Below are 25,098 nucleotides of genomic sequence, written 5' to 3' on the forward strand. Positions count from 1 at the left end.
ACAAAAAAGAACAGCAACAATAAAGCCAGATCGGTATCGATTTGAGTGCGCCAAAGGCGAGGATGCACAGAATACACTGTGTAAAACGCATAATGCGAAACCATATAGGTGAAAATTTAAACTAATTAATAACATCTTCATAATCCCGCCCTTATTCAGCCTCAAGTATGAGATTGAAGAAGGGCAGCTGATTGTCTCGGAGAAACACAAGGTCCACCGCGCTATTGCTCCGGTTAGCACAGTAAGGGCAAATACTGTGGAGGGTGCCCTGGTACTCCACAGGCTCCGTTTGCGGTTAGGTTTTTATTAGACCCCCCTAGCCATTCATTCCTAGGCACGGTAAGCGTAAAGCCGCATAACACCATGAATTAGGGGTCACCTGATTAGTGGATTTCTACCACTGGAACAGGCGGTCCGTAGTGCTATTCTTAGCCAGTTGAACTAACCGCTACCGACACTATACAGCTATCTAGGCTGATCGGGAAAAGAAGTTAATATTGGTGATCAACTTCATACGGGCCCGAAAAGCCGTAAAAAAACTTGAATGCAAACGAATCAAAATAACCAAGGTCGAAAGAATCCAAAAGTTCGTTCAAAACAAGCTTAAGCCTACGTACTCGGTAAAGATCTACGCGGAAGGGAAAAAACTACCACAAGAAGTTGTATTGTACACAGTACCACGAAAGGTTGAGGTTTACTGTTTCCCGATTAAGTTTTGCCGGAAATGCTTGCGTTATGGTCATAACTTGAAGGTATGTAAATCCGAACAAACCCAATGCTACAACTGCTCACTAAATGGACATGAAGGTAAAGACTGTAAATCACTAAACATCATTTGCTTCCATTGCAAGGAAGGTCATCAGACGTTTGACATTAACTGCAGAGAAAGAATCCGACAAGCCGACATTTGCAAAGCAATGGCATACAAAAAGCTCTCGTTTGACGAAGCAGCAACCCTATATCCCAGGCAATCACAGACGCAACAAAGACTACAATCACTAGCAGAGTTCCCACCCATCGAATCCCAACCGACAAACAATGACACTAACAAGATAAACGAAATCCCACGTGAAATACAAACCCCCACTCCAGACAAAGCCCCTGCAGTTAACTACAAACAAGCTCTGATGACCCAAGACCAAAGACCGGAAACTAAAGAACAAAAGAACGACACAAACTACATAACAAAGGATAAACTCACTCAAATCGTTAACAAACTCAAAATCGAAATAGTGAAACAACTGAATCTAACCAAACTAATAAATAAAATTAAAGAAATCCAGGAAAACATTGCAAACAACATCACTAACACTAATGACTCCAAAAAAGGAACAGAGAATAAGTTTCTAATCAGCATTAGTGAGCAGTTGAATGAGCTTATCAATCCAGAAATACTACAACCCACCAAACCCCCAAATAAATAGACATGGCTCCGGTTCGCAATCTAACTATACTACAGAACAATATAAATAGTATCAGGCCAGTGGCTAACCGCTCACTCCTCACCAAATTACTTAATCATCATAACATTGACATAGCAATATTATCAGAAATATGGTCAACACCACAAGAAGACGTTAAATTCTCAGGTTACAAATTCCTTAAAAAAAACAAGAGACAAAGGCTACGGCGGCGTAGCTTTCCTTGTCAAAAACGAAATAGCATTCCAAGAAATAGATATACCAGATATAAAGCCTATTGAAGCAATTGCAATTAAAACCACCAATACAGTTAATCCCATTTTGTTTGTTTCTATTTACATACGTCCAAGTCCCATAAATAATAGTCAAATCAAAACTCCCCTGACCACCCTTTTTAACTTCATAGAACAAAGCAACTTCAAAACAATATTAGCAGGAGATTTTAACGCCCACCACTCTGTATGGAACGAAACTAATAAAACTTGTCAAAGAGGTGAATTAGTTTTAGATCTAATAGAAAACAGAAATATGATCATCCTAAATGACGGATCACCAACAATGATAAGACACCCAAACAATGCACCATCAGCAATAGACTTAACAATAGTAACACCATCCCTTGCCCCTCAAACAGAATGGACCGTACTAGACGAAGAAATTTGCGGCGATCATAAAATAATAATTTTTAAAATAATAAATCAAGTCCAAAAATTTGTGTATAACTCCACCCTAATAAACAAAAAAAAGTCCATACAAAATTTAAATGCAATAGATCCAAACAGTATAACCTCACCAGAGCAGCTAAGTAATATTTTCAAAAATGTAATCGAAGAAACTAAATACAAACCAAATAAAAAATTCTACCCCAAAAAGTGGTGGAATAATAACATTCAAAAACTATTTGACGATAAACAGAATAAGTTCATAAGATACATCAGAAACTTAACGATCGAAAACTTCATTGCATTTAAAAAAGCAAGAGCTAAATTAAAAACAGAGATTAGAAAAGCAAAAAGAAAAAGTTTTCAGGACCTTACAGACACACTTACACCCGACTTGAACATAAAACAACTATGGTCAACTGTTAAGCTTATCAGTGGAGGTTTTCCGTCAAAAAGCAATTTAAAATTATTAAACAATAAACTAGCTAACCAATTTATGTCCCTTAATTTTCCAAATGTGACAAGTGAAATAGACTATAATACTGCGACAGTAGTAGTGAGCACGAACGGATTCTGTTAAGTCTAATATACCAGACAGACCTAGGTTGTCGCCTGTTATGAATGCCAACATAAAATAAACTCGAATTTATTGTCCTTCGTAAGTAATTTCTAGTCCTTCAGTTTCTAAATCAATCAATATCTCAATCAAATTCGTGAAAAGGTCTTCGTTACCGTAAAATTTTCTATCCTCTGACAAAACATACCCTGCTACTAGAATGTTGATAAGCTTTGATAGAACGTACCCTGGTAAACATGGAATGTAATAATAAATGCCGCAAATGGATGTTGATGATGCGTGCGCCGAGACGGTATCGGTGGTATTAAAATCATCGAAAAACAGGTTCAAAGGTATTATAATGTTTGAACCCATTTTCGCTGCTCGCATTTTCCAAATGCTGCCATCTACTACGGTTCGGATGTATCCATCTCCTGATGGTGTTAGATGATGCAATACTGCTTTGAAGACGTTTGGGGATTCGAGGTATTTGCGTAATTGAAATTTGATTGGCATCAAAATACCTGTTACAAAATTTAGCAATCGTTAATTAATTTCATTTAACATTGTTATATTCCAAGGTACCTGTAATAGGGTCGTTTTCCATTTGCTGCTCGTTATGAACTACTCCAGGTTGTAACTGATTACTTATAACGAATTCCCTTGCATTAGTATACAGATCAAGTTCTTCCAATTTCCGTTTGAATTTATACTCTGTGTCATCTGTGATGAAACAGTCGACCATATTGTCTAGAATTTTCTTCCCTGCTTGAGTAATAAGTCCAGTGCTCTCTAGAGTGTTGAATATTTGTTGAAATGGCGTAAACACCTTGTCCTGCAGATCCTTTTGTAGTTCAAACACTGTTTTCCTGGGCATAGAGTTCATATTGAGCCATTTCAAACTCATCTCAAGATTCAGTTTGCTCATGTTATCCGTTAGAATGTTGATTTCAATGTTACTCAACTCTTCGTGTCTAATGATACTATTGGTTGGGTTCGTTTCTGTTTTACTGTCTAAATCAAGAAGTTGACATTTGTGCTGCTGGTCAGTATGTGTTACATCAGCTACTTCTACATTCGAAATCATGCTGCTGTTTGGAATATTTGGAATATTTGTGTTGATGAAATGGGTTTTAAAGTGTCTTATGAAAGATGATCGAATGCCGTAACTTCTTGAACACCTATCGACATTACACGCGTATTTTGTCAACTCGCCATGATAGTTTTTCAGATGGTTGTATAAGCGGTCGAATGTGGCAGATTTCCACGTGCAATCAGCAATAATGCATCGAATCATTTTGCCTTAGCCAGTCTGTCCAAAGTGGCACACAACGCAACCAGGTAAGGCTGTTCGATGGGAAACTCATAAAGATACCCAGCCAGAAATGTCCACACATCGGCTGATTGAGGCGGATATTCAATGTCATATGCTCTAAACAACTTTATACAAATGTCCAAAGTTTTAAGGAAACTGGGGAATTTGTATGAAAACGTATTATGCCATAGTGTATATCCAGTGGGGTTCGTACTGCCAAGAACGATTATGATTGGAGTAAACGGTAAACCTTTTTCGAAGCACCTGTTCGTCAACCGTGCCAAGTCTCCTTCCAGCTGATTGAAATTGGTGACACTTAGGAGAACGGCTTCTTTCGTCTCGACTATCGAGGGTTTCCAATGTCTGGAATTGGTTTGGTTTCCGACAGGGTGTTTACACGCCAGTAGATGAGCCAAAAGGGAAACAATGGAGATATTCCTCACATCTGTAAGAAAAAGTTCGATGTTTAATTTAGTTTTAATTTAACAAACACTTTTAAAACATACCCTTCGAGCACTTCTCATCTGCGATTGTCTCTAATAGCCCTTTACCTTCGGCATCCAGTATTTCCAGCTCAAAAATCCTCCTGACGCCGCTGGCAAAGCTATCCCAATGGTCGAAGAGGCTTGTCGTTTTTTCAGGAAATCTTTCTTCAAAATCTATTTGAATTAACTGATACCCGTGGTGGTGCTTGAGAGTAGGATATTCGGCAACGATTGATTCACACGTTCGGTTATCGGCTCTTGAAAGCTCCAGTAGACGAATTTGACTTGTCGCTTTCCATTTTGCACGCAGATCTTCCCACTCGTCTTGATTGTGAATGAACCATTGCTTTAACTTTCGGTACTCTTCCACTAAAATGTAAACGAAGAAAGTGAAACACAAATTTCAACTTTTTAAAAATAGGCCGCACTCAGGTGCTCATACCCTAGATGCATTGTGGTTGATATTACCTTGTGTTTCGGTGATTCCGATGACGCTTTTCGGACTGGGTCCAGCTTCGTCCGTGCGGTTAATTACCGGCGGTTGGATCTTCACTATTCTCTTCCATACGTTGATGTTCCGGTCGTATAGACAACCTCGCGCGAATCTCCTTTTGATTGTGTGTCCAGATGCGTTTTTGTAGCTGCTTGGCTCGAACCACGTATGCTGTAAGAAAGGCATTACACAAATGTTTTGAATCAAAATCAAATTAAAACAAATGAGCGAACCACTGACAAAATCACTGATTAACTTAGTCTTAATCAATAAATTTCTTAAAAGTACCTCTGGAATAGTTGGAAACAGCTGGAATAACTCCGATGCTCTCGATTTCAGTTCAGCGGATGTTAGCTTTGAAAATCTGTCGATGAACTCATCTACGACGATTCGGGTGATGGACGCCTTATCCGTGCGTGACAAGAGCTTGTGGTCCGATGATTTGTAGCTGTCAATTATCGCTCTGCCTCTTGCGGAGTTGGTGAGGAGGTAGGTAGCTGAACACTCTTCTCGAGATACTTCTTTCTTCTTGTCTTTCTCTACGTGTTGGACAGGAACAGCTGGATGTGATATCGGCGGAAGTCCCTGAAACATTTGTAAATAAAGATGAGTACAAGTCAAAATGGAGGTTATGTTTACTTTTGCTCGAAACAAAAAGTTGTAGATTTGCCAATAAATACATCAAAAATTACCTGACTACAACGCCACTTGTTCAGTCCGTGGATGACCTTGGTTCTTTCTGCAAGATGCGGAACCGGAATGAGCTCTTCAATTTCCGCCCGCTCAATGATTCGAAGCGTCGACAGCGAGTATTTGTTTGCTGGAAAATGAAGGATTAGTTGATTGTTTATCCTAAATTTAAGGAGTCATTCACACTTACTGAGAAATGTTGCGATAATCTCGAAGCTCACATCGAATTCCTGTAACAAATTGACTACCTCAAGTTCGCCGGGATCTAACTGTTGGACATCTCCCTCCAGGATTTCCTCGGAAAGCGCTTCCGTTTTGTTTATCTCTTGCTCACTCATTTTTTCACCGGTAAACAATTACACTGTGATTTTTGTGCACGCTTAAAAAAAACAAAACACATTCGACAAACCGGTTTGTTGAATCGACTAACATCGATGTTAGCTTGACAAGATGTGTTTGTTGGTTCGAAACAGTGTGATTATTATTTCAACAATCTTCGTAAAGTTGAATTCAACAATCAGATTTGTTGATCCAACCTCACCAATTTTCTGTGCGTGTATGACAATAGAATTATCTCTTTAAACCCGTTAAAATTATCGGTATCTGAATTAGTGAACACAATCAAATCTAAAAAAGACAGTTCAGCACCTGGTTACGACTCCGTTTCCTACTTTATTCTCGAAAACTTAAACCTTGACTTGATTACAGTAATTACAAATATGTGTAACGAAGTTTTACAGAGCCTAAACATCCCTGAAAGTTGGTTAATCATAAAAACAGTAGCTATTCTAAAACCCGGAAAAGACGAAAATTTGCCTAGCTCATATAGACCCATTTGCCTCATTCCAGTATTTTTAAAAACAATTAACAAATTAAACGCGAAATAGTTAAATTTAGTCAGGATAGAAACATATTATCACAATACTCTTTTGGATTTAAAAGTAAAACATCATCAATCAATTGTGTAAATTATCTTGTCCACACAATAGAAAAAGCAAAAAATAATAAAAAATGTTTGATTGTTACCTTTTTAGATCTGTCCAGGGATCTGTCCAAAGCATTTGACAATGTAGATATTTCAAAACTGTTAAAAATTCTATCAGAAAAAGATTTTCCTAAATACATGATTGATTGGTTATACTTTTATCTCCGCAAAAGAAAAGTTTTACTCACACTTAACGACGGTTCGTATATTGAAAGAACTACAAACACAGGTTTACCCCAAGGTTGTCCGATATCACCAGTACTATTTAACATTTATACAAGTAAGCTACATGAAACTACTGAAGATGGTTCACTAATTCAATTTGCCGATGATTTTGCCGTAGTTACAATAGGAACAGATGCAATAGAAGCTAGTAATCGTATGAATTTGACACTTAGAACAATATGCAGAGAGTTAGATAACTTAGGAATGAAAGTAAACCCGGACAAGTCAGCGGCAATAGTTTTTGTAAACAATCCTCCTATAAACATAAACATAGAAATTAACGATACGCCTATAGAAATTAAATTTTCCCACAAACATTTAGGAATCTGGATTGACCATAAATTAACCTTTAAAGCGCACATTACCCATACTGTAAATAAAGCTAAGAAAAAAATAAATATCCTAAAGATGCTTAGTAGAAAAAAAGGTGGCTGCCACCCTAAAGTATTACAGAGGATTAGTAACTCCATAGTTAGATCACAATTAGATTACGGTTTAACTATTTACTCCAAAGCTTGCAAAACAGACCTCAGTACATTAGAAAAAGTTCAAAACTTGGCTATCAGAACCTCTTGTCGTTATCTTCAATCAACTCCTAATCATGTTCTTTACACAGAAGTCGGTGAATTCCCATTACAATACAGAGCGCAATATTTAGCATACAAAGAACTTTTAAAAACATTATACTTTGAAACTAGTCCAATGACCAATCACTTAAAGACCTTAATAAACTCAGATGAAATTCCCAAACACCACAGTTATCTAGAAAAAATAGCGTCAATAAATAATTTCCATGTCTTACAATGTAAAACACAAAAAACTAAAATAGTAGAACTACATAATCCTAATTTAGTTGAAATAATCCCAGTAATTCCTAACCTAAATAGAAAAAATACCCCAATTGCTATACAAAAACAAACTGTACTAAAACTAATAAGAGAAGACTATTCAACCTATTTCAAACTTTTTACCGATGGTTCTAAAACTAACGATGGCGTAGGTTACGGTATTTACGACCAAGCAAATAGGACATCCTTTAGTTTTAAATTAAATCCAAACTTTTCTATTATGAATGCTGAACTTGCAGGTATTGTCTATCCGGTTGGAATCAAGACAGACATTCAATCAAAAATTGCTATTTTCTTGGTCCACAAGTGTCGCAACTGTTTCGCATCTAGTGCGCTGTGTTGCTGACAATAACGGGAAGGATGCGCACTATTTTTGACATGATTCCAAAACGTCGCGAGTCGGGTCGCGTCGCGACTTGATTGTGCGAAGTCCGGTTTGGTGGCGGCCCGACAATATCATTGAGGCTTTAGAGTATGCAATTAGTATTAGTCAGTTTCAGTGGGGTGACACGGCTGTCAAACTCGGTACATCGCCGCTCCACCCAACATCATTTTTGGTACGGCGCGTTTTGGTACCCACTTTCTGGTCGGTTTACCCTAACTTGCTCCCGATTTTCGGGTGTGTGGCTCGTGTAATGCTAGTGCTTATTTCAGAAATTACACATTTCAAACGAAATCGTTGTTTTTGATGATTGTTTCTCTTTCCTTATCACTTTGCACGATATTATATGTAGCAGCGAAGCAGTGCCGATGTTTCCAGCGCATTTTTTCCATGAATTAGGCAATCAAAACAAAAACATTGGACGCCATGTTGAATTGAATGCTGGGTAGATGATTCTGGCCCTTCGTCATCCCCCTGGTCAGTTTAAAGTAGTTATTTTAACAGATTCCCAAAGCGGTTGTATGGCACTAATAGACAACAATATTGAAAACTACCTAGTTCAACAATTCTTTTCCACAATTAGTTACAATAGTTTACAGAAAGTAGTAGTACAATGGATACCGGGCCACATAAATATTATAGGAAATGACCGAGCGGATGAAGCTGCCAAACTAGGTATTACTAAATATCAAGAAGAGTATTACCCTTTAACTATCGGAGACTCCCTAATTAGTTTCAAGAAAGAGTTGAAAGAAGAATGGAATAAGGATTACGTAAACATATCACAAGAAAAAGGAAAAGACCACTTTACTATTATGGACTCAGTGGAACTTAAGCCGTGGTTCCATAAAATAGAATTGAGCACAACGGGAACTATAACAATGGGAAGAATAAGAACATTCCACACAGCGACGAAGGACAGACTTAAAAAATGGAATTTAATACGAACGGAAGACTGCGACTACTGTAATGTCCAAGAGAACCTGATCCACATCCTTTACCATTGTCCGAGGTATAACTTGACCAGACTAAAGTATCCTGTGCTCGATGATAAAACCGTCTTCACCAGTATCCTAAAAAATAAAAAAGCAGATGAATATCTTCAAATTGCCGAATTTGTCAAGGAGGTAGGAGTCAATATTTGAGTGATTCCCGCGATTTTTCATTGATTGTAAACTGATTTGCACTAATTTTTACATGAGCAATGATCATGATTGGTTCAAAAACGGCATTTGACAGAGGTTAATCAAAATATTTGCGCTCGTATTTGTACGTCAATTGACAACCATCACTTGACACACCTGGCGATATGGACCAGTAGGTCTGTGCCAATAAGGGAGAGAAAAAAAAAAGTTTCCAACATGGTTACTTCCCGAGACGGTCTGTCACCACCAATCTGTCTCATTTCACTTCAACCTGTTTGCAAGCAATGGATGCTGGGAAGCAGGTAGATGCTATCTATTTGGACATAAAAGCCGCCTTTGACAGAGTTGACCACGCCATTCTTCTGAAGAAACTAGAGAAAATTGGCGTGTCTGGCCATTTTGCCGAGTGGTTCAGATCCTATTTGACCGGCCGATCGTTCATTGCATTTCATTCATTTCATTTATTTAGTTAACATCAAATTCATGATAATACTGAATCAACAATTTGCCGCCATAATACTCGATTTGCAGCTGCAGCTCTCCAACGTCGGTCACGCCCAACACTCGCCAGATCACGCTCCACCTGGTCCGCCCATCGTGCTCTCTGCGCTCCACGCCTTCTTGTACCAACCGGATGGTTAGCAAACACCAACTTTGCAGGGTTGTTGTCCGGCATTCTTGCAACATGCCCTGCCCATCGTATCCTTCCGGCTTTGGCCACTTTCTGGATGCTGGGTTCGCCGTAAAGTGCAGCGAGCTCGTGGTTCATTCTTCTCCGCCACACACCGTTCTCCTGCACGCCGCCGAAGATGGTCCTTAGCACCCGTCGCTCGAAAACTCCGAGTGCTTGCAGGTCCTCCTCGAGCATCGTCCATGTCTCGTGTCCGTAGAGAACCACCGGTCTTGTACAGGGTGCGGCAGGAAAAAATGCGAAAAGTTCAAGGCACTATTACACGCTAAATATGGGATATATATGACTATTTTTTCATGACAGTGTATCAGTCAATGTCTATATTCTAGCCCTGAAAAATAAAAATGAACATATTTGATGTTTAACATGTGATAATGTAGGCCTAATAAGCGGATATCAATAAACTGCGCGCCCAATGGTCATTAAACAAAATGACTATAACAGTAACAAAATTAGCTCTAATTCGATGAACAACCAGACCACACTGATCCAGAGCCATGTAGTTTCACATACCAGATGAAATAAGTACATATATTTGATGATATTGTAGAGAAAATCAAAAATTTTGTTTTATCAGATGCGAAATTTAGCCACCTGTGCGATTTTCTGCGGTTTGAAAATTCTGGTTGTCTTCATCTTCAGGCGCCGCCCTGTAAAGGTTAGTGACCAAAATGGGAAATTTTTTAATTAACTTTTCAGAAAACTAGCCTATTATAGATCATGGAACGTTGAAACATAGATTGGTTAATGTCAAATGGACGAAAATGAGGTTTGAAGTTGAAAAACACTTTCGCATTTTTTCCTGCCGCATACTGTACATGGTACATTTGGTGCGGGGGTGAATCTTTTTTGACCGCAGTTTCTTCTGGAGCCCAGAGTAGGCACGACTTCCACTGATGATGCGCCTTCGTATTTCACGGCTCACGTTATTGTCAGCCGTTAGCAAGGAACCGAGGTAGACGAATTCTTCTACCACCTCGAAAGTATCCCCGCCCGGATAAAAACTAACCATAGGGTGTATGGTGAAAACCATTCCTGCATCATACATTGTACCAGCTACAATAAAGTGTATTGTAATGAAATAGTTCGCTATACTATACATTTACATTGGATTTTTATGTACCAATATATTATACTGTTTTTCTTACGTTTGAACCATTCACTTTTCCGAAACATAATTTTTCCGTGAATTTTTAATTATTTATTCAGTTTAAGATTTTTTCCGTGCTTTGTTTTGTTGATGTTTGTGACTTTTTTGATGCAAAGGAAAGGAAAGAGAAAAAAGTGAATAAGTTGAAACCACACAGAACAGACGTCTATCTTCGCTTTCTGCCTTGTGTAAAACTTTGTAAAGGTCATATCAGAGTATGTGGTTATGCTCCCGTTGCGCGGCGCTAGCGTCTCATCACTTACATTGTTGTGTTGTCAAATTTGTTTTCAGTGCTCGCCGTTTTGGCCGTTTGGCGCTCGTGTCGCTTTGTGGGCTAGTGTATTTTAACGATGAACACTGCCATCGTGGAGTCAAACCGACTTTATGTGTGGGGCAGTCCCCGTTGGTGGCGTTGAGGTACACTTAAATCCTTTACACACGATTTCGACGTATTCTTGTTCGAGCTTAAATGTCTGTTCTCTGTATTGAAACATCAATTTAAAGTCAATAACATGACCAAGTAACCACAGTGCTGAAGCCTTATTGCATGCAGATATACGGTGTATTTAGTGCAATCATTGCTTTACATGCAAACTTAAGGTTGATTTAAAGTGGAAGTGGGCAATTATAGAATCAAATTAAGATTATACTGGTATAATCTTGAAGCAGTCGCATAATTGGTTACTTGGGTGTTTAAATCAGTGGTAAACCAGATGTCATAAGAACTGCAGATCCAAGCAGGGGTCCAAGAGATATGCCCGGATAAAAACTAACCATAGGGTATTTGGTGAAAACCATTCCTGTACCATACAGTGTACCAGCTACAATATAGTGTATTGTAATGGAATGGTTCGCGAAAAGCTTTACACATTGGTAGCTATTATACATTTACATCCGATCTTTATGTAACAATATATTATACTGTTTTTCTTACGTTTGAACCATTCACTATTCCGAAACAATCTTTTTCCGTGCATTTTTAATTTTTTATTCAGTTTATGATTTTTTCCGTGCTTTGTTTTGTTGATGTCCGTGACATTTTTGTTGCAAAGGAAATGAAAGAGAAAAAAGTGAATAAGTTGAAACATCTATTTCAAGTCAATAAAATGTTTAAATAAAGTGGTAAACCAGGTGTCCTAAGGACTGCATATCCAAGAGATATGGTGGGCTAGGTATATAGAGTGCGATGAGAGGAATACGAATGTAGGTCAACCCGGAAAGACGCAGGCCAGATTACCGTAAATCAGTGGATGAGTTCAACACTATTTCTCTTCTTCTCTCATGTGAATTTGCCTTGTACAACAACCGAATTAAATGCGATTTATCTTTGACATTTTTAACATAAGGACTGGACTGGACACTGAAACGACTTCTGAAATAAGTTCGTCTTCGCTTTTTGACCTAACTTATAGTTGAATCGAACTTGACAGTTTCCTCATGAGTTGTTATGTACACATTTCATAGTTCAGTCAAATTGGAGCCTCAATATTGCAATAATGGTTAAGCACGCTGTAATGATACTTATGTACCTCGTCACCCACTTCATGCAACTACATTAGTGGTCTAATAACACATAGCGCGCTAGGCATAGTTCCATCATGCCGCTCAAAGTGTTGCCACAAATAATGCTTAGTTTGCAAAACCCGGTTATCTGGCTGGTGGGACATGGGAGCTTAAGCTTCAACTGTTAATGCAATCAGAGGCTACTCAGACTTAGACGAGTTTAGGTTAGTTTACCTAGAACTGCCATTATCGAAGGAACATGACGAGATAATATAACATTATATGGTTTATCTAATGTAAAACAATACAGCGGCCGTTCGCTCGTTGCAAAATGTTTACTTTGCAACGAGCGAATGCCATTCGCTAATTGCAACGTCACTTTGACACTAAAGTGCATCGAAATGCACTGCCAGCATGACTGACAGCACGAATTTGACACTTGATTGCTTTTTAATTGCAAACACGTGTCAAATTTTGCAATTAGCGGACTTGCAACTAAAAAGCGTTGCAACGAGCGGGTTTGCAACGAGCGAACGGGTGCTGTACAACATAACAAAAGAGAACCATTCCAAAACCATGATTAAATTTATAACCAGTAGTGAAATTACAATTAAAAACAATATATTTACGGTATATTTTATTGTTTGAAACCATACGTGTACCATACAATGTACGGTATATTTAAGCCCACGTATCAGTATTTCGAACAATTCATTTACAATAAAATGTATGGTTTTGTAAAAAAATATATATGGAGAAAAATATTTTTTTATATTGTTACGATACTTAACAACCCGTATAGTATATTGTAAAAATCTCATTTACAATTCACTGTATGGTGTCTAACATTACATCTTATTGTTTTTGTATTTTTTATTTTTACAGTGATGTTTATTGTAACAATATGGTTCTAAATAGTACTGTTACAATACAACATTCGGTTTTTCTACTGTATTTTTTATTCGGGTGGCGGGCTAGGTGTGTAGAGTGCGATGAGAGAAATACGAATGTAGGCCAACCCGGAAAGATGCATGTCAGATCTCGGGTCAGCTTACCGTAAATCAGTGAATGAGTTCAACACTATTCTTTCTGTATTTGCATTTAGGGGAGTTTTCTCCTCTTCTCTCATGTGAACTTGCCTTCGACCGACCACAATCGAATCAAATGCGATTGACAAACTTTATCTTTGACGTAGAGCCATTTTTAATATATGGACTGGACTGAACACTGAAATGACTTCTAATATAGGTTCGTCTGTGGGTTCGCTTTTTAACCTAACTTATATTTGAATCAAACTTGACAGTTATCTCATGAGTTGTTATGTATTTCAAACTTTAGCACTGTTTGCAGTTCAGAAGGAATTTCTCAGCCTATCTTGATGCATGGGAAATTCCTTGGCTGAATCGCTCAAGAAACCGGTTTTTCTTCGATCGCAGTACGCAGTAGCGAAGAAATGACGGCTCAAAATGGCAGTCACCGAAGAAAGTTTCTGCCAGGAATCACTCAAGAAGTTTCTTGTGCGATTCCTTTAGAACTCGAAACTGCGCTTTTAGTCAAACTGGTGCCTCAATATTGCAATAACGGTTAAGCACGCTGTAATGATACTTATGTATCTCGTCACCCACTTCATGCAACTACATTAGTGGTCCAATAACACTTAGCGCGCTCGGCATAGTTCCATCATGCCGCTCAAAGTGTTGCCACAAATAATGCTTAGTTTGCAAAACCCGGTTATCTGGTTGGTGGGGCATGGGAGACCAAGCTTCAACTGTTAATGCAATCAGAGACTACTCAGACTTAGACGTGGGCGATCCTATATATGAAGGGTTATCCAAAACGCTCTGGAGAATTCCCAAAGCGCATTCTAATAAATCTAATAAGCCTAAGATTCCATCAACAGGAGGAAAATGTCAAGATAATATAACAATATATGGTTTATGTAATGTAAAACAATACAACATAACAAAAGAGAACCATTCCCAAACCATTTGATTAAATGTATAATCAGTAGTGAAATTACAATTAAAAACAATTTATTTACGGTACGTTTTATTGTTTGAAACCATTCATGTACCATACAATGTACGGTATATTTAAACCCACGTATCAGTATTTTGAACAATTCATTAACAATAAAATGTATGGTTTTGCAAAAAAATATATATGGAGAAAAATATTTTTTATATTGTTACGATACTTAACAACCCGTATAGTATATTGTAAAAATCTTATTTACAATTCACGGTATGGGTGTCTACATTACATCTTATTGTTTTTGTATTTTTATTTTTACAGTGGTGTCTATTGTAAAAATATGGTTCTAAATAGTACTGTTACAATACAACGTTCGGTTTTTATACTGTATTTTTTATTCGGGCGTCTATCGTAACATTGCTGCCAAGGCTTGTCCTGTCTCGCTCAGTCCCACCCACCAGCATGTACTTTGTCTTAGCCGCATTCACCACCAGTCCGACCTTTGCTGCTTCACGTTTCAGGCGGGTGTACTGTTCTGCCACTGTTCCAAATGTTCTAGCAATAATATCCATGTCATCCGCAAAACAGACAAATGGGCTGGATTTCGTGAAGATCGTACCCCGGCTGTTGAGCCCGGCTCGTCGCATAACACCTTCCAGGGCGATGTTGAATAGTAGGCAGGAAAGTCCATCACCTTGTCGTAGTCCCCGTCGAGATTCAAATGAACTGGATAGTTCACCCGAAATCCTTACGCTGTTCTGCACACCGTCCATCGTTGCTCTTATCAGTCTAGTCAGCTTCCCGGGAAAGCTGTTCTCGTCCATAATTTTCCATAGCTCTGTGCGGTCGATACTGTCGTATGCCGCTTTGAAGTCGATGAACAGGTGATGCGTTGGGACCTGGTATTCACGGCATTTCTGGAGGATTTGCCGTACGGTGAAGATCTGGTCCGTTGTCGACCGGCCGTCGATGAAACCGGCTTGGTAACTTCCCACGAACTCATTTACTTTAGGTGAAAGACGACGGAAGATGATCTGGGATAGCACTTTGTAGGCGGCATTCAAAATGGTGATCGCTCGAAAGTTCTCACACATTAACTTGTCGCCTTTCTTGTGGATGGGACAGATTATCCCTTCTTTCCACTCCTCCGGTAGCTGTTCGGTTTCCCAGATCTTGACTACTAACTGGTGCAGACAGGTGGCCAACTTTTCCGGGCCCATCTTGATGAGTTCTGCTGCGATACCGTCCTTACCAGCCGCTTTGTTGTTTTTGAGCTGGTGGATGGCATCCTTAACTTCCCTCAGCGTGGGAGTTGGTTCGTTCCCGTCCTCTGCTGCACCAACATAGTCATTTCCTCCGCTGCCTTGGTCTTCCGTGCCTACATTCTCTTCGCCATTCAGGTGCTCGTCGAAGTGCTGCTTCCACCTTTCGATCACCTCACGTTTGTCCGTCAGGAGGCTCCCGTTCTTATCCCTGCAGATTTCGGCTTGCGGCACGTAGCCTTTGCGGGATGCGTTGAGCTTCTGGTAGAACTTGCGTGTTTCCTGTGAACGGTACAGCAGTTCCATTTCCTCGCACTCCGCTTCTTCCAGGCGGCGCTTTTTCTCCCGGAAGAGACGGGTCTGCTGCTTCCGCTTCTGTCTGTATCGTTCCACATTCTGTCGGGTTCCATGCTGCAGCATTACCGCCCGCGCTGCATCCTTCTCCTCCAGTACCGCTCTGCACTCCTCGTCGAACCAATCGTTTCGTCGACTCCGTTCTACGTACCCGATAGTGCTGTCGGCTGCGTTGTTGATGGCTGCTTTCACCGTACTCCAGCAGTCCTCTAGAGGGGCCACATCGAGCACACCCTCGTCCGGCAACGCTGCCTCGAGATTCTGCGCGTATGCGGTGGCGACATCCGGTTGCTTCAGTCGCTCTAGATCGTACCGGGGCGGCCGCCGGTAATGTACGTTGTTAATAACGGAGAGTTTTGGGCGCAGTTTAACCATCACCAGGTAGTGATCAGAGTCGATATTAGCGCCACGATAGGTCTTGACGTCGATAATGTCGGAGAAGTGCCGTCCATCAATCAGAACGTGGTCGATTTGCGATTCCGTTTGTTGTGGTGATCTCCAGGTGTAACGGTACGGGAGGCTGTGCTGGAAGAAGGTGCTACGAATGGCCATGTTCTTGGAGGCGGCGAAATCGATGAGGCGTAGGCCATTTTCGTTCGGGCGCTGAACTTTCCAATCGTCGGTCTGAATTCCTCCTCCTGGCCTACCTGAGCGTTTAGATCCCCTATGATGATCTTGACGTCGTGGTTTGGGCAGCGGTCGTACTCGCGTTCGAGCTGCGCGTAAAATGCGTCTTTGTCATCATCAGTGCTTCCGGAGTGAGGGCTGTGCACGTTTATTATGCTAATGTTGAAGAATCGGCCCTTGATTCTCAACCAGTTCGCTTTCAGCTTTCGTCCGAACCAGACGTGCTTCGAGACATTGAAAGAGTGCTATTGTGGATATTATCCCCCCTTTTTTGTAGTAGTGTTAAAGAACGAAAAGTGCAAAATGGAACCGAAACGGGAGAACACAATTAAGTTGCGTTTTGGATCGCATACGCGGAATCCGTCGAATGACGAAGTGTTCGCGTTTTTCAAGGAACAAGCGTGGAGCTGTGATGACCTAAGTGCTATGTATCGGGAGGATTTCAGCTTGTTCATCCGTTTCCAGTCAGAGGCTCGTATGAAGAATGCTCTGATTAAGTTGGGCCCACACATGGAGTTCATGTACGCTAATGGAGACAAGGTACAGGTATCGGTCAGCCTTGCGAATGGGACGTTTCGTTACGTTCGCATTTTTGGGTTGCCCCCGGAAGTGAAGGATGAACAAATTGCTGGAGTTTTGGCCAAGTACGGAACGATCCACCAGATGGTACGGGAGCGGTATGCAGTGGAGACAGGGTTCCCCATATGGAACGGCATTCGAGGAGTTCATATGGAGGTTGTGTCGGAGATTCCGGCTCAACTCCATATTCAGAGCATCAGAGCAAGGGTTTACTATGAGGGACTGCAGCATAAGTGCTTCGTGTGTGGTGCTTTGGACCATCTGAAAGCAGCCTGTCCCAAGCGCCAGAGTGTGAACGCGCGACTGGCGGTCTCAACGGAGCCAGCGAGTGCTGGAGAACTGGGAGCAGCTGGTACAAGCAAGGAAAAGGGATCGTTTGCAAGCGTCGTCGTCAAAGGACTCTCGGCGCAACCGGGGCCTTTGCCGGGTATGGTGGTGTTAAACAAACATGCCGGTGAACCAGAGAAGCCATCTGGTACATCCAGTCTGGAGAACGTGGCAATGCCGGTCGAATCGTCGACAGGAGACACTCCCAGCAAGGCGGCTGTGGCAGTGCAGAACGTGGAGGAAAATGGAGCTAAGAAACGATCACGTGAGGTGAAACGCTTGGATTCTGAATCATCAGAGTCTGATGCCATATCGAGGAAACAGATTATCGTTCCGTCTGACGACAGCAATCTGCTGGTTGCGCAGACTCGTCGGTCGAGATCCCTGACAAACAAGAAAAAAAACAACAGAGAGAAGTAGACTAGCTTTAACATCACTACTAACAAATGAACTTCGTGTGTTCAGTAGCAACAATCAACCTTAACAGTACTAACACTGCAGCTAACAAAAGCCTTTTAAAAGAGTTCATCAACGAACACAATATTGATATTGTGTTCTTACAGGAAGTGAGCTACAATGACCTAAGCTTCGTGTCTTCACACAATGGTTTAGTCAACATTAGCGTGGACAGGAAAGGGACGGCAATTCTTATTAGAAAAGGCTTTAATTACTCAGATTTCATTTTCGATCCATCCGGTAGAATTTTATCAATAGTGGTAAATGAGGTTAACTATATAAATATCTACGCGCACTCAGGTAGTGATAAGAAGCGAGAAAGGGATGAACTATTTACCGAGGGTCTGAGCGTTCACTTGAACAAACCCGGAACTGCTTACACGATGCTAGGCGGGGATTTTAATTGCATTTTGGAAGCAAATGATTCATTAGGGTTGAACAAAAACTTCTCAAATGGGTTGAAGAATTTGGTGGAACTTTTCCAATTTAAAGATGTAGCCAAGTCACTTAAAGTTCATCGTTTCACTTTTCACAGGAATCAATCAGCTTCACGTTTGGATCGTTTTTATGCGTCCAAAGAGTTAATTGGCAATGTTATCAGTTGCAGAACCTTGCCAGTGGTGTTTTCTGATCACCACTGTGTGATCCTGACGTTGAAAATAAGGAAAGAGCAAATCGCACCGCGTGGTAGGGGATACTGGAAGATTAATCCTAGTTTTTTGGGTTGTGATGAAACAAAACATAGATTTCGTGCAGAAGTTGAAAAGCTTAGGCAAAGGTCTCTGTATGGAACTGATTTAAGTGCTTGGTGGAATTATTCCTTTAAATCCAAAGCAAAAAGCTTCTACAAATCAGAAAGTTGGCATTTGAACAAATCCAACCGATCTTCCAAAGCGACACTTTCGAGCAAACTTTTTGAGTATTTCGACAGACAAACCGAAGGAGAAGATGTTAGCGATGAAATTTCCATTATCAAATCCAAGCTTATGGATTTGGAGCATAGTAGATTGAAAAACTTAAGCTCCAAAATGTCTACAAACTCAATTGCGGAGGGCGAAAAGGTTACTATATACCACCTTTGTAAAGGAATCCACAGAGAGAACGTTTTTGGGTTGAGATTGAGGAATGGAGATACTTTAGAAACTGATAGTTCAAAGGTAGGTTCTTTGGTGCAAGATCACTTTCGAACGCTGTACAGTGGTTCTACAGACGAGCCAAATTTAGATAGATATGAAAATCCGTTGAACTCTATTGTGAATAGCCTTTCTGTAGATGATGGTGATGATTTGATCCAGGAAATATCTGAAGATGAGCTTTTGCGAACATTGAACACTTGTAATAAGAAAAAATCCCCGGGTCCCGATGGGTTAACCTACGAGTTTTATCTCAGTAACTTTGATATCTTGAAAGATGATTTGCTCCGATTATTCAATATGTATCTAAATGGAAGCAGTATACCACCCAAAGAATTCACCGACGGAATAATCACGTTGATTCCCAAAAAAGGGGACTTAACAAATTTGGACAATCATCGACCGATCAGCTTGTTAAACACTGATTATAAGCTTTTTACAAAAATAATCTGTAACAGAATGCAAAAGAGTGTAGAGAAACTTGTAGGTCCAGGGCAAAGCGCATGTATCCCGGAACGATCTTGTATTGAAAACTTGAAAGATGTACGTAGGATTATGACTAAAGCCGCAGAAAGTAAACGGTTTAAAGGCTTGCTCTTAAGCCTTGATTTGGAGAAAGCTTTTGATAAAGTGGACCATAACTTCTTATGGAAAGTTTTACACAAATTCGGGTTTCCAGATAAACTCATCGAATGTATTCAGCGTCTATATAGCAAGGCAACTTCCAGAGTTTTATATAATGGATTTCTAACACAAGAAATTAAAATTAGGTCGTCTGTAAGACAAGGATGCCCCCTGAGCATGCTGCTTTTTGTTTTGTACGTGGAACCACTAATACGAATGATTGATCAGAGCGTGCTCGGGGTACTTGTGTATGACAAATTCCTGAGAGTGATCGCCTTCGCGGACGATGTGAACATTTTTCTTCGAAATTCAGAAGAGCTTGATAATGTTTTAAATATCATAGCTATCTTCTCAAAATTTTCGAAAATTAGCTTGAACTTAAAAAAGTCAAAATTTCTAAGAATAAATAATTGTTGTGGTGGGCCTTTCCAGGTCACAGAAACAGAAAATCTAAGGTTGCTAGGAATCACCTTCAAAGCAACCTGGAACGATACTGTTGACTGTAATTATGACAAACTGATTGCTGACATGAAACACCGAATCTGGCAAGTATCGTTCCGCAATATGTGTTTAATTGAAAGAGTTTGGTATATCAACACTTTTGTCTTGTCGAAGTTATGGTACTTGGCCCAAATTTATCCAGCAAAAAATCAACATTTGGCAAAAATTAAAACAATGATTGGTAATTTTATTTGGAAAAATTGCATCTTTCGAGTTGATAGACGACAGCTTTATCTCGATTCTGATATGGGTGGTCTAGGCTTAATAGATCCAACTGAAAAATGCAAGGCGCTTTTCATTTGGAATATACAAAAAAATAACGATCAAAATTGCCCACTGGGTGAGAAATATTTTCTGAATTATAAGTATTTGTCCAAATTGACTAGGAACGGAAAGGAGTGGATTACAATTACTCCTCAACTAGACAGAAACCTAGACTCTGTGAAAAAACTTTATCGGTATTTCATTAACTTACAAGGCTATGCTCCACTCGTACAAACGTTGTACCCACAAGTTAATTGGACTTCCAGATGGAAAATTTTCAGTTATAATTTTCTTTTAGCTGAAGATAAGTCTACATTATTTCTACTACTAAATGACTTGATTGCAAACAAATTTAAAAAGGAACAATATGGTATCAGTAGCATTGGTAATGTGTTTTGTGATGAATGTGGGAACAATTTTGTTGATAGTAACGAGCATCGCATTAAAGCATGCATTTCTTCTAAAGAAGTAAGAGATTGGGTATGCCAAGTTTTGAAAAGAAGATTAAAAGTGCAGTTTCGAGATTTGGAGGACCTTCTGGGTTGGAATGTCGATTTAAAATGTCCTCGTCAGAGAGCAGCATCGTGGTTAGCAGTTCATTGTATTTCTTTCTGTATACAAAAATATCCGAAAACAAGTTTGTTTATGTTTCAAAAAAGTATTCGTGAATTTAGATGGAATCAGAAAAATAAAGTGAAGGATGTATTTGGACAATATCTAAACATTTGTTAAGTTTAAGTCACGAACTCTGTAAATTATAATTAAAAAGATTAAAATATTCATGTAAAAGATGTATTGTACTTTGAGTAGTAATAAATAAATATTAAAAAAAAAAAAAAAAAAAAAAAAAAAAAAAAAAAAAAAAACCTGCACATTCTTTCGTCGATCGGCCACCAACCGATCACGCGCCTCTGCATGTCGCCCATCACTATAAAAGCTGTTCCCAGCTCACGTGTGTTGCCGCAACTCTGGTAGATGGTATGATTACCTCTAAACGTTCGCACCATAGATCCTGTCCAACACACCTCCTGCAGCGCTACGATTCCGAACCCGCGGTCCTTCAGTATATCGGCGAGTATGCGGGTGCTCCCGATGAAGTTGAGAGATCTGCAGTTCCACGTACCGAGCTTCCAATCGCAAGTCCCTTTTCGTCGCTGTGGTCGTCGCCATTGGTATCGGTTCGCATTATTCTCTTGTTGATTTTCCGGTGCTAGTCTTTTTTACGGCTGGCTCGCAGGGCCTGACACCAACCCACTAACCCAGGGAGCTGGGCTTACCTTCCCGGAAGCTACGGGTTCTGCATTGGCATTTCCTCCAACTACAGTGCTAAATAGCTAGGCTCGAGCGCCAGTCTTCGCCGGGGGTGGTGTTTTTAATGGGCGCCCAGGAGATAATATTTTACCTGAGCTTCCACCGGCCGATCGCTCAGTGTTAAAATCGGATCCCTTCAATCTACGCCCTTCAATAACGTTGTTACATTACATTTAGATTTTGAGCCTTATTATGCACAAACCGAATGAAGTGTAGTATAGCTTTCAAATATAACTTCGAAATGTCCAACCGAGGATATGGTAACTGATCTTTCGACGAAGCCACTAGCTAACTGGAGTTCGACTAGCTAAACAAGCCGTCGCTAGTGGATTGAAAGTAGCAAATCGAGGAGTATTGGAATAGGCCGATTCACAGATATCTCATCAAGAGGGCAAAGTAACGGAAGTGACAGATAGTTCTTCCATTTTCTTTATTTTTTAATACACCTTTACCAATCCAATACGTTCTTGCGTTTACTCTGGCCATTTCCAATACAAGAACACTTTTCGACAATCATTAAGGACAGACTTGATAGAATCCCAATATGGCCGCCACAATGGCCGACTTTGGCACCTACTCACGATTTTGAGGGCACACATCTCTTCGTAAACAAAACCAGCGCACCTGAGCTTCTCATTTTAAGCTTATTACAAGTGAGCAAGAACAGAATAATACATCTTCCAAATCAAAATCAAAAAAGTGATTATGTAATATTTATTATGTACCAAACTGGACTATTTGTATCTTAATAACCGGAGATGAACCAGCCCTGGGCTGAAAATCTCCTTAATAAAGAGAAAAGAAAAAAAAAAAATACATTGTTGTTTGAAGCTTGCTTCTTGAGATTTGTGCGTCTGAAGTTTTGATGTACTTTTGAAGCGGGATTTCAATACGTTTGTCCTTAAGGCTTTTTGCGTCCTGATGTCTACAAAACTTCAGATTTCAACAAGGGAACGTTCAAAAATTACGTCCAACATTTGGGGGAGGGGGGGGGGGTCTAGAAAAGTGTGACAGTACGTGTACTGGGTATAGGGAAATTGCGTGACTGAGGGGGAGGGGGGTCTAGAAATCCCGAAAAACGATAGACGTAATTTTTGAATCTTCCCCAAATGCAAAAGTTAAGAAACACTCTAAAAATTTTTTCACTTGTTTATTTTTAGCTACTACCAAGCGGTGGATGAAGTCCTGACCTCGGTCCAGAAAACGGAAGAATCGCTTCGTCGGTTGAAAAACCTGCGCGATCGGAACGCAAATCCAACTACCGCTGCCGCCGCAACGTCGTCAATGTCCACGAGCACAGACCGCACCACCATGTCCGACGACGACAAAATCCGCCTGCAGCTCCAGGTGGACGTCATCCATTACGTGCAGGAGATCGAAAGCATAGGGTTGGCCCGGGGAGAAATCGAAAAACTAGACGAACTAACGCAACTGGTCGAAGAGGCCACCAAGATTAGGATAGGATCGCGGATGTAAAACCGGCGTGGCGTTGCGCGTATTAAAGGAGGTTCTTTTGTCCGTTCTAGAGATGATGATTTTAATCGTTTTGTCATCTTCAGTTTTGTTGTGTAATTTTAACGAACAGATTAAGTATAGCAAAATCCGATCGCCATCGATTCGCAAATCGAGTTAACTTAATACGTTCTAATATATACACATACACACAAACTACAATATTTTAGGCATTTGCGCAAGTTATAAATTATTCTGGGAGAAGTTTGTCAACCAAATACGAAAAGTGGCATTAAATACAAAAATATAAAACTTTCACAATCACCCTTCATTGTCCTATTTTAGAAGTGTTAAAGACTATTTTTGGGTTTACCAGGTTTTAGAAAGAGCACAAACCTGCCGAAAATAGCATAATTCTGTCCCAAATGTCCAACCTCCTCTAATATCACTTGCCTGCTGCATCCTCTTCGGCTTCCTCCCGCATCATCTGCTCTATGAGCCGTTTTCGTTCCTCCGCCTGTCGCAACTGCCTCAGTACTAAACTCTCGTAATCTCGTTCCGTAATGGTACTGGATCCACCCGTTCGCGAGTTTTTATTCTTTGGGGCATCTCCGATCCACTCCAAACTACACGGATTGTCCAGTCGCCCCTGTTCGTAGCTTACTGCCATCTCCGCTGCTTCCTGCGTCCTAAACTCGACCAACGCGCTGCCATTCTTCTTCGGACTCATCACAAGCACATTGATGTCTCCATACTTGGACAGGAACTTGTTCAGAACCTCCTGTGTGTAGCCTCCGTTCTCCGGATCATCCTTTCCCGCTTTCCATTTGATCTTTATCCTGTGCTTCGAAGGATCCCAGCTGGACTGCGCTTTGCCTTGCATTGCCTTTTCCTCTCGCAGCTGTTGTCTCATCAGTTCCTGCTCCTCCTCGATCAATTTGGATCCCTCCTTCCGCAGTCGTTCGAATTCCTCTTGGAACAATTCTTCCGGTGTTTTCTGCACCTTATATCCGCCTTTCGCCGCATCTCTCGCCCGCCTCTCCCGCTCCTCCAGCTCTTCCTTCAGCTTCTGCCTCTTACTGTCCAACTGCTGAGTCCTCAACTGGGCGGCCTTCTTCGCATTGAGGAGTTTGTCGTACGCAGCCCGGGCCGACGCATCGATCAGAATCTCTAATGCCTTGGACAGCTCCTGGAACAATTCCGCCGCCTTCGGGTTGTCGGGATTCTTATCTGGATGGCATTGGAGGGCTTTCTTGCGATATGCTTTGCGAACCTGAAACGAACCATTGTTAGCAAATTTTGTTCCGATAATTCTACCAGTAAGGGACGTACCTCGGCTTCGGTGGCTCCGATTTCGATGCCCAGTAGACCGTACAGGTCGATTTCACTGAACTTCTTCACATCTACCATTTTGGTGGATTGATCTTAAGCAATTTACACCTATTTATGATTGATAATGGTTATTTCACAGATTTTCTTTGCGAAATTTAGAAAACACCGGACAATCGTTTACGCGTTTACGCGATCTCGAACACTGCAGCGAATTTTCAAAACAAACTTTGACAGCCGAGCATTCAGCTCCGGGTACACGAACACAATCATCATCATCGCGTAGTAATGGGCGATTTAAACGAAAAGTGTCGAAAGCGCTTTGTCGTGTCCTTCCCCTCATCAAACATCATC

General features: G+C 40.6%; 3 protein-coding genes across 4 annotated transcripts in view; 1 reads left to right on the top strand and 2 right to left on the bottom strand.

The window, feature by feature from the left end:
* The window catches only part of LOC134291701 (conserved oligomeric Golgi complex subunit 2), a 33,898-nt gene extending 10,159 nt beyond the window's left edge, over positions 1-23,739 (top strand). The window contains exon 4 of the mRNA XM_062859810.1: positions 23,124-23,739. Within this exon, the coding sequence (XP_062715794.1) occupies positions 23,124-23,439 (316 nt within the window). The 3' untranslated portion in view covers positions 23,440-23,739. The remainder of the gene's footprint in view (positions 1-23,123) is intronic.
* LOC115263689 (uncharacterized) lies at positions 3,914-6,636 on the bottom strand. 2 transcript variants are annotated; one of them, XM_029866914.2, is made up of 6 exons: positions 5,813-6,636; positions 5,625-5,752; positions 5,221-5,517; positions 4,908-5,103; positions 4,461-4,808; positions 3,914-4,399 (listed from the first exon to the last, which is right to left on the bottom strand). In XM_029866914.2, the coding sequence occupies exons 1-6, from the start codon at positions 5,958-5,960 to the stop codon at positions 3,933-3,935; spliced, it is 1,584 nt and encodes a 527-aa protein (XP_029722774.2). In that variant the 5' UTR covers positions 5,961-6,636; the 3' UTR covers positions 3,914-3,932. The 2 variants fall into 2 exon arrangements, with proteins under 2 accessions (XP_029722774.2, XP_062715795.1); XM_062859811.1 differs by having other exon boundaries at positions 4,908-5,517; positions 5,813-6,635.
* Positions 8,980-24,970, bottom strand: LOC134291702 (dnaJ homolog subfamily C member 17). The gene is made up of 3 exons (XM_062859813.1): positions 24,748-24,970; positions 23,869-24,688; positions 8,980-9,135 (listed from the first exon to the last, which is right to left on the bottom strand). Exons 1-3 carry the CDS (start codon positions 24,823-24,825, stop codon positions 9,125-9,127), a joined length of 909 nt encoding a protein of 302 aa, XP_062715797.1. The 5' UTR covers positions 24,826-24,970; the 3' UTR covers positions 8,980-9,124.
* Between the last annotated feature and the right edge of the window lie 128 nt (positions 24,971-25,098).

This window comes from Aedes albopictus, chromosome 3 (assembly GCF_035046485.1).
Source record: "Aedes albopictus strain Foshan chromosome 3, AalbF5, whole genome shotgun sequence".
In the NCBI taxonomy this organism is placed as follows: domain Eukaryota; kingdom Metazoa; phylum Arthropoda; class Insecta; order Diptera; family Culicidae; genus Aedes; species Aedes albopictus.

Coding starts and splice junctions, on each gene's coding strand:
- LOC115263689 (XM_062859811.1), bottom strand. CDS start 5,960: ATGAGTGAGCAAGAGATAAACAAAACGGAAGCGCTTTCCGAGGAAATC. Junction 4,809..4,907: donor CGGAATCACCGAAACACAAG/GTAATATCAACC, acceptor TTTACATTTTAG/TGGAAGAGTACCGAAAGTTA. Junction 4,400..4,460: donor AGATGAGAAGTGCTCGAAGG/GTATGTTTTAAA, acceptor TTTTTCTTACAG/ATGTGAGGAATATCTCCATT.
- LOC134291702 (XM_062859813.1), bottom strand. CDS start 24,825: ATGGTAGATGTGAAGAAGTTCAGTGAAATCGACCTGTACGGTCTACTG. Junction 24,689..24,747: donor TCGGAGCCACCGAAGCCGAG/GTACGTCCCTTA, acceptor GGTTCGTTTCAG/GTTCGCAAAGCATATCGCAA.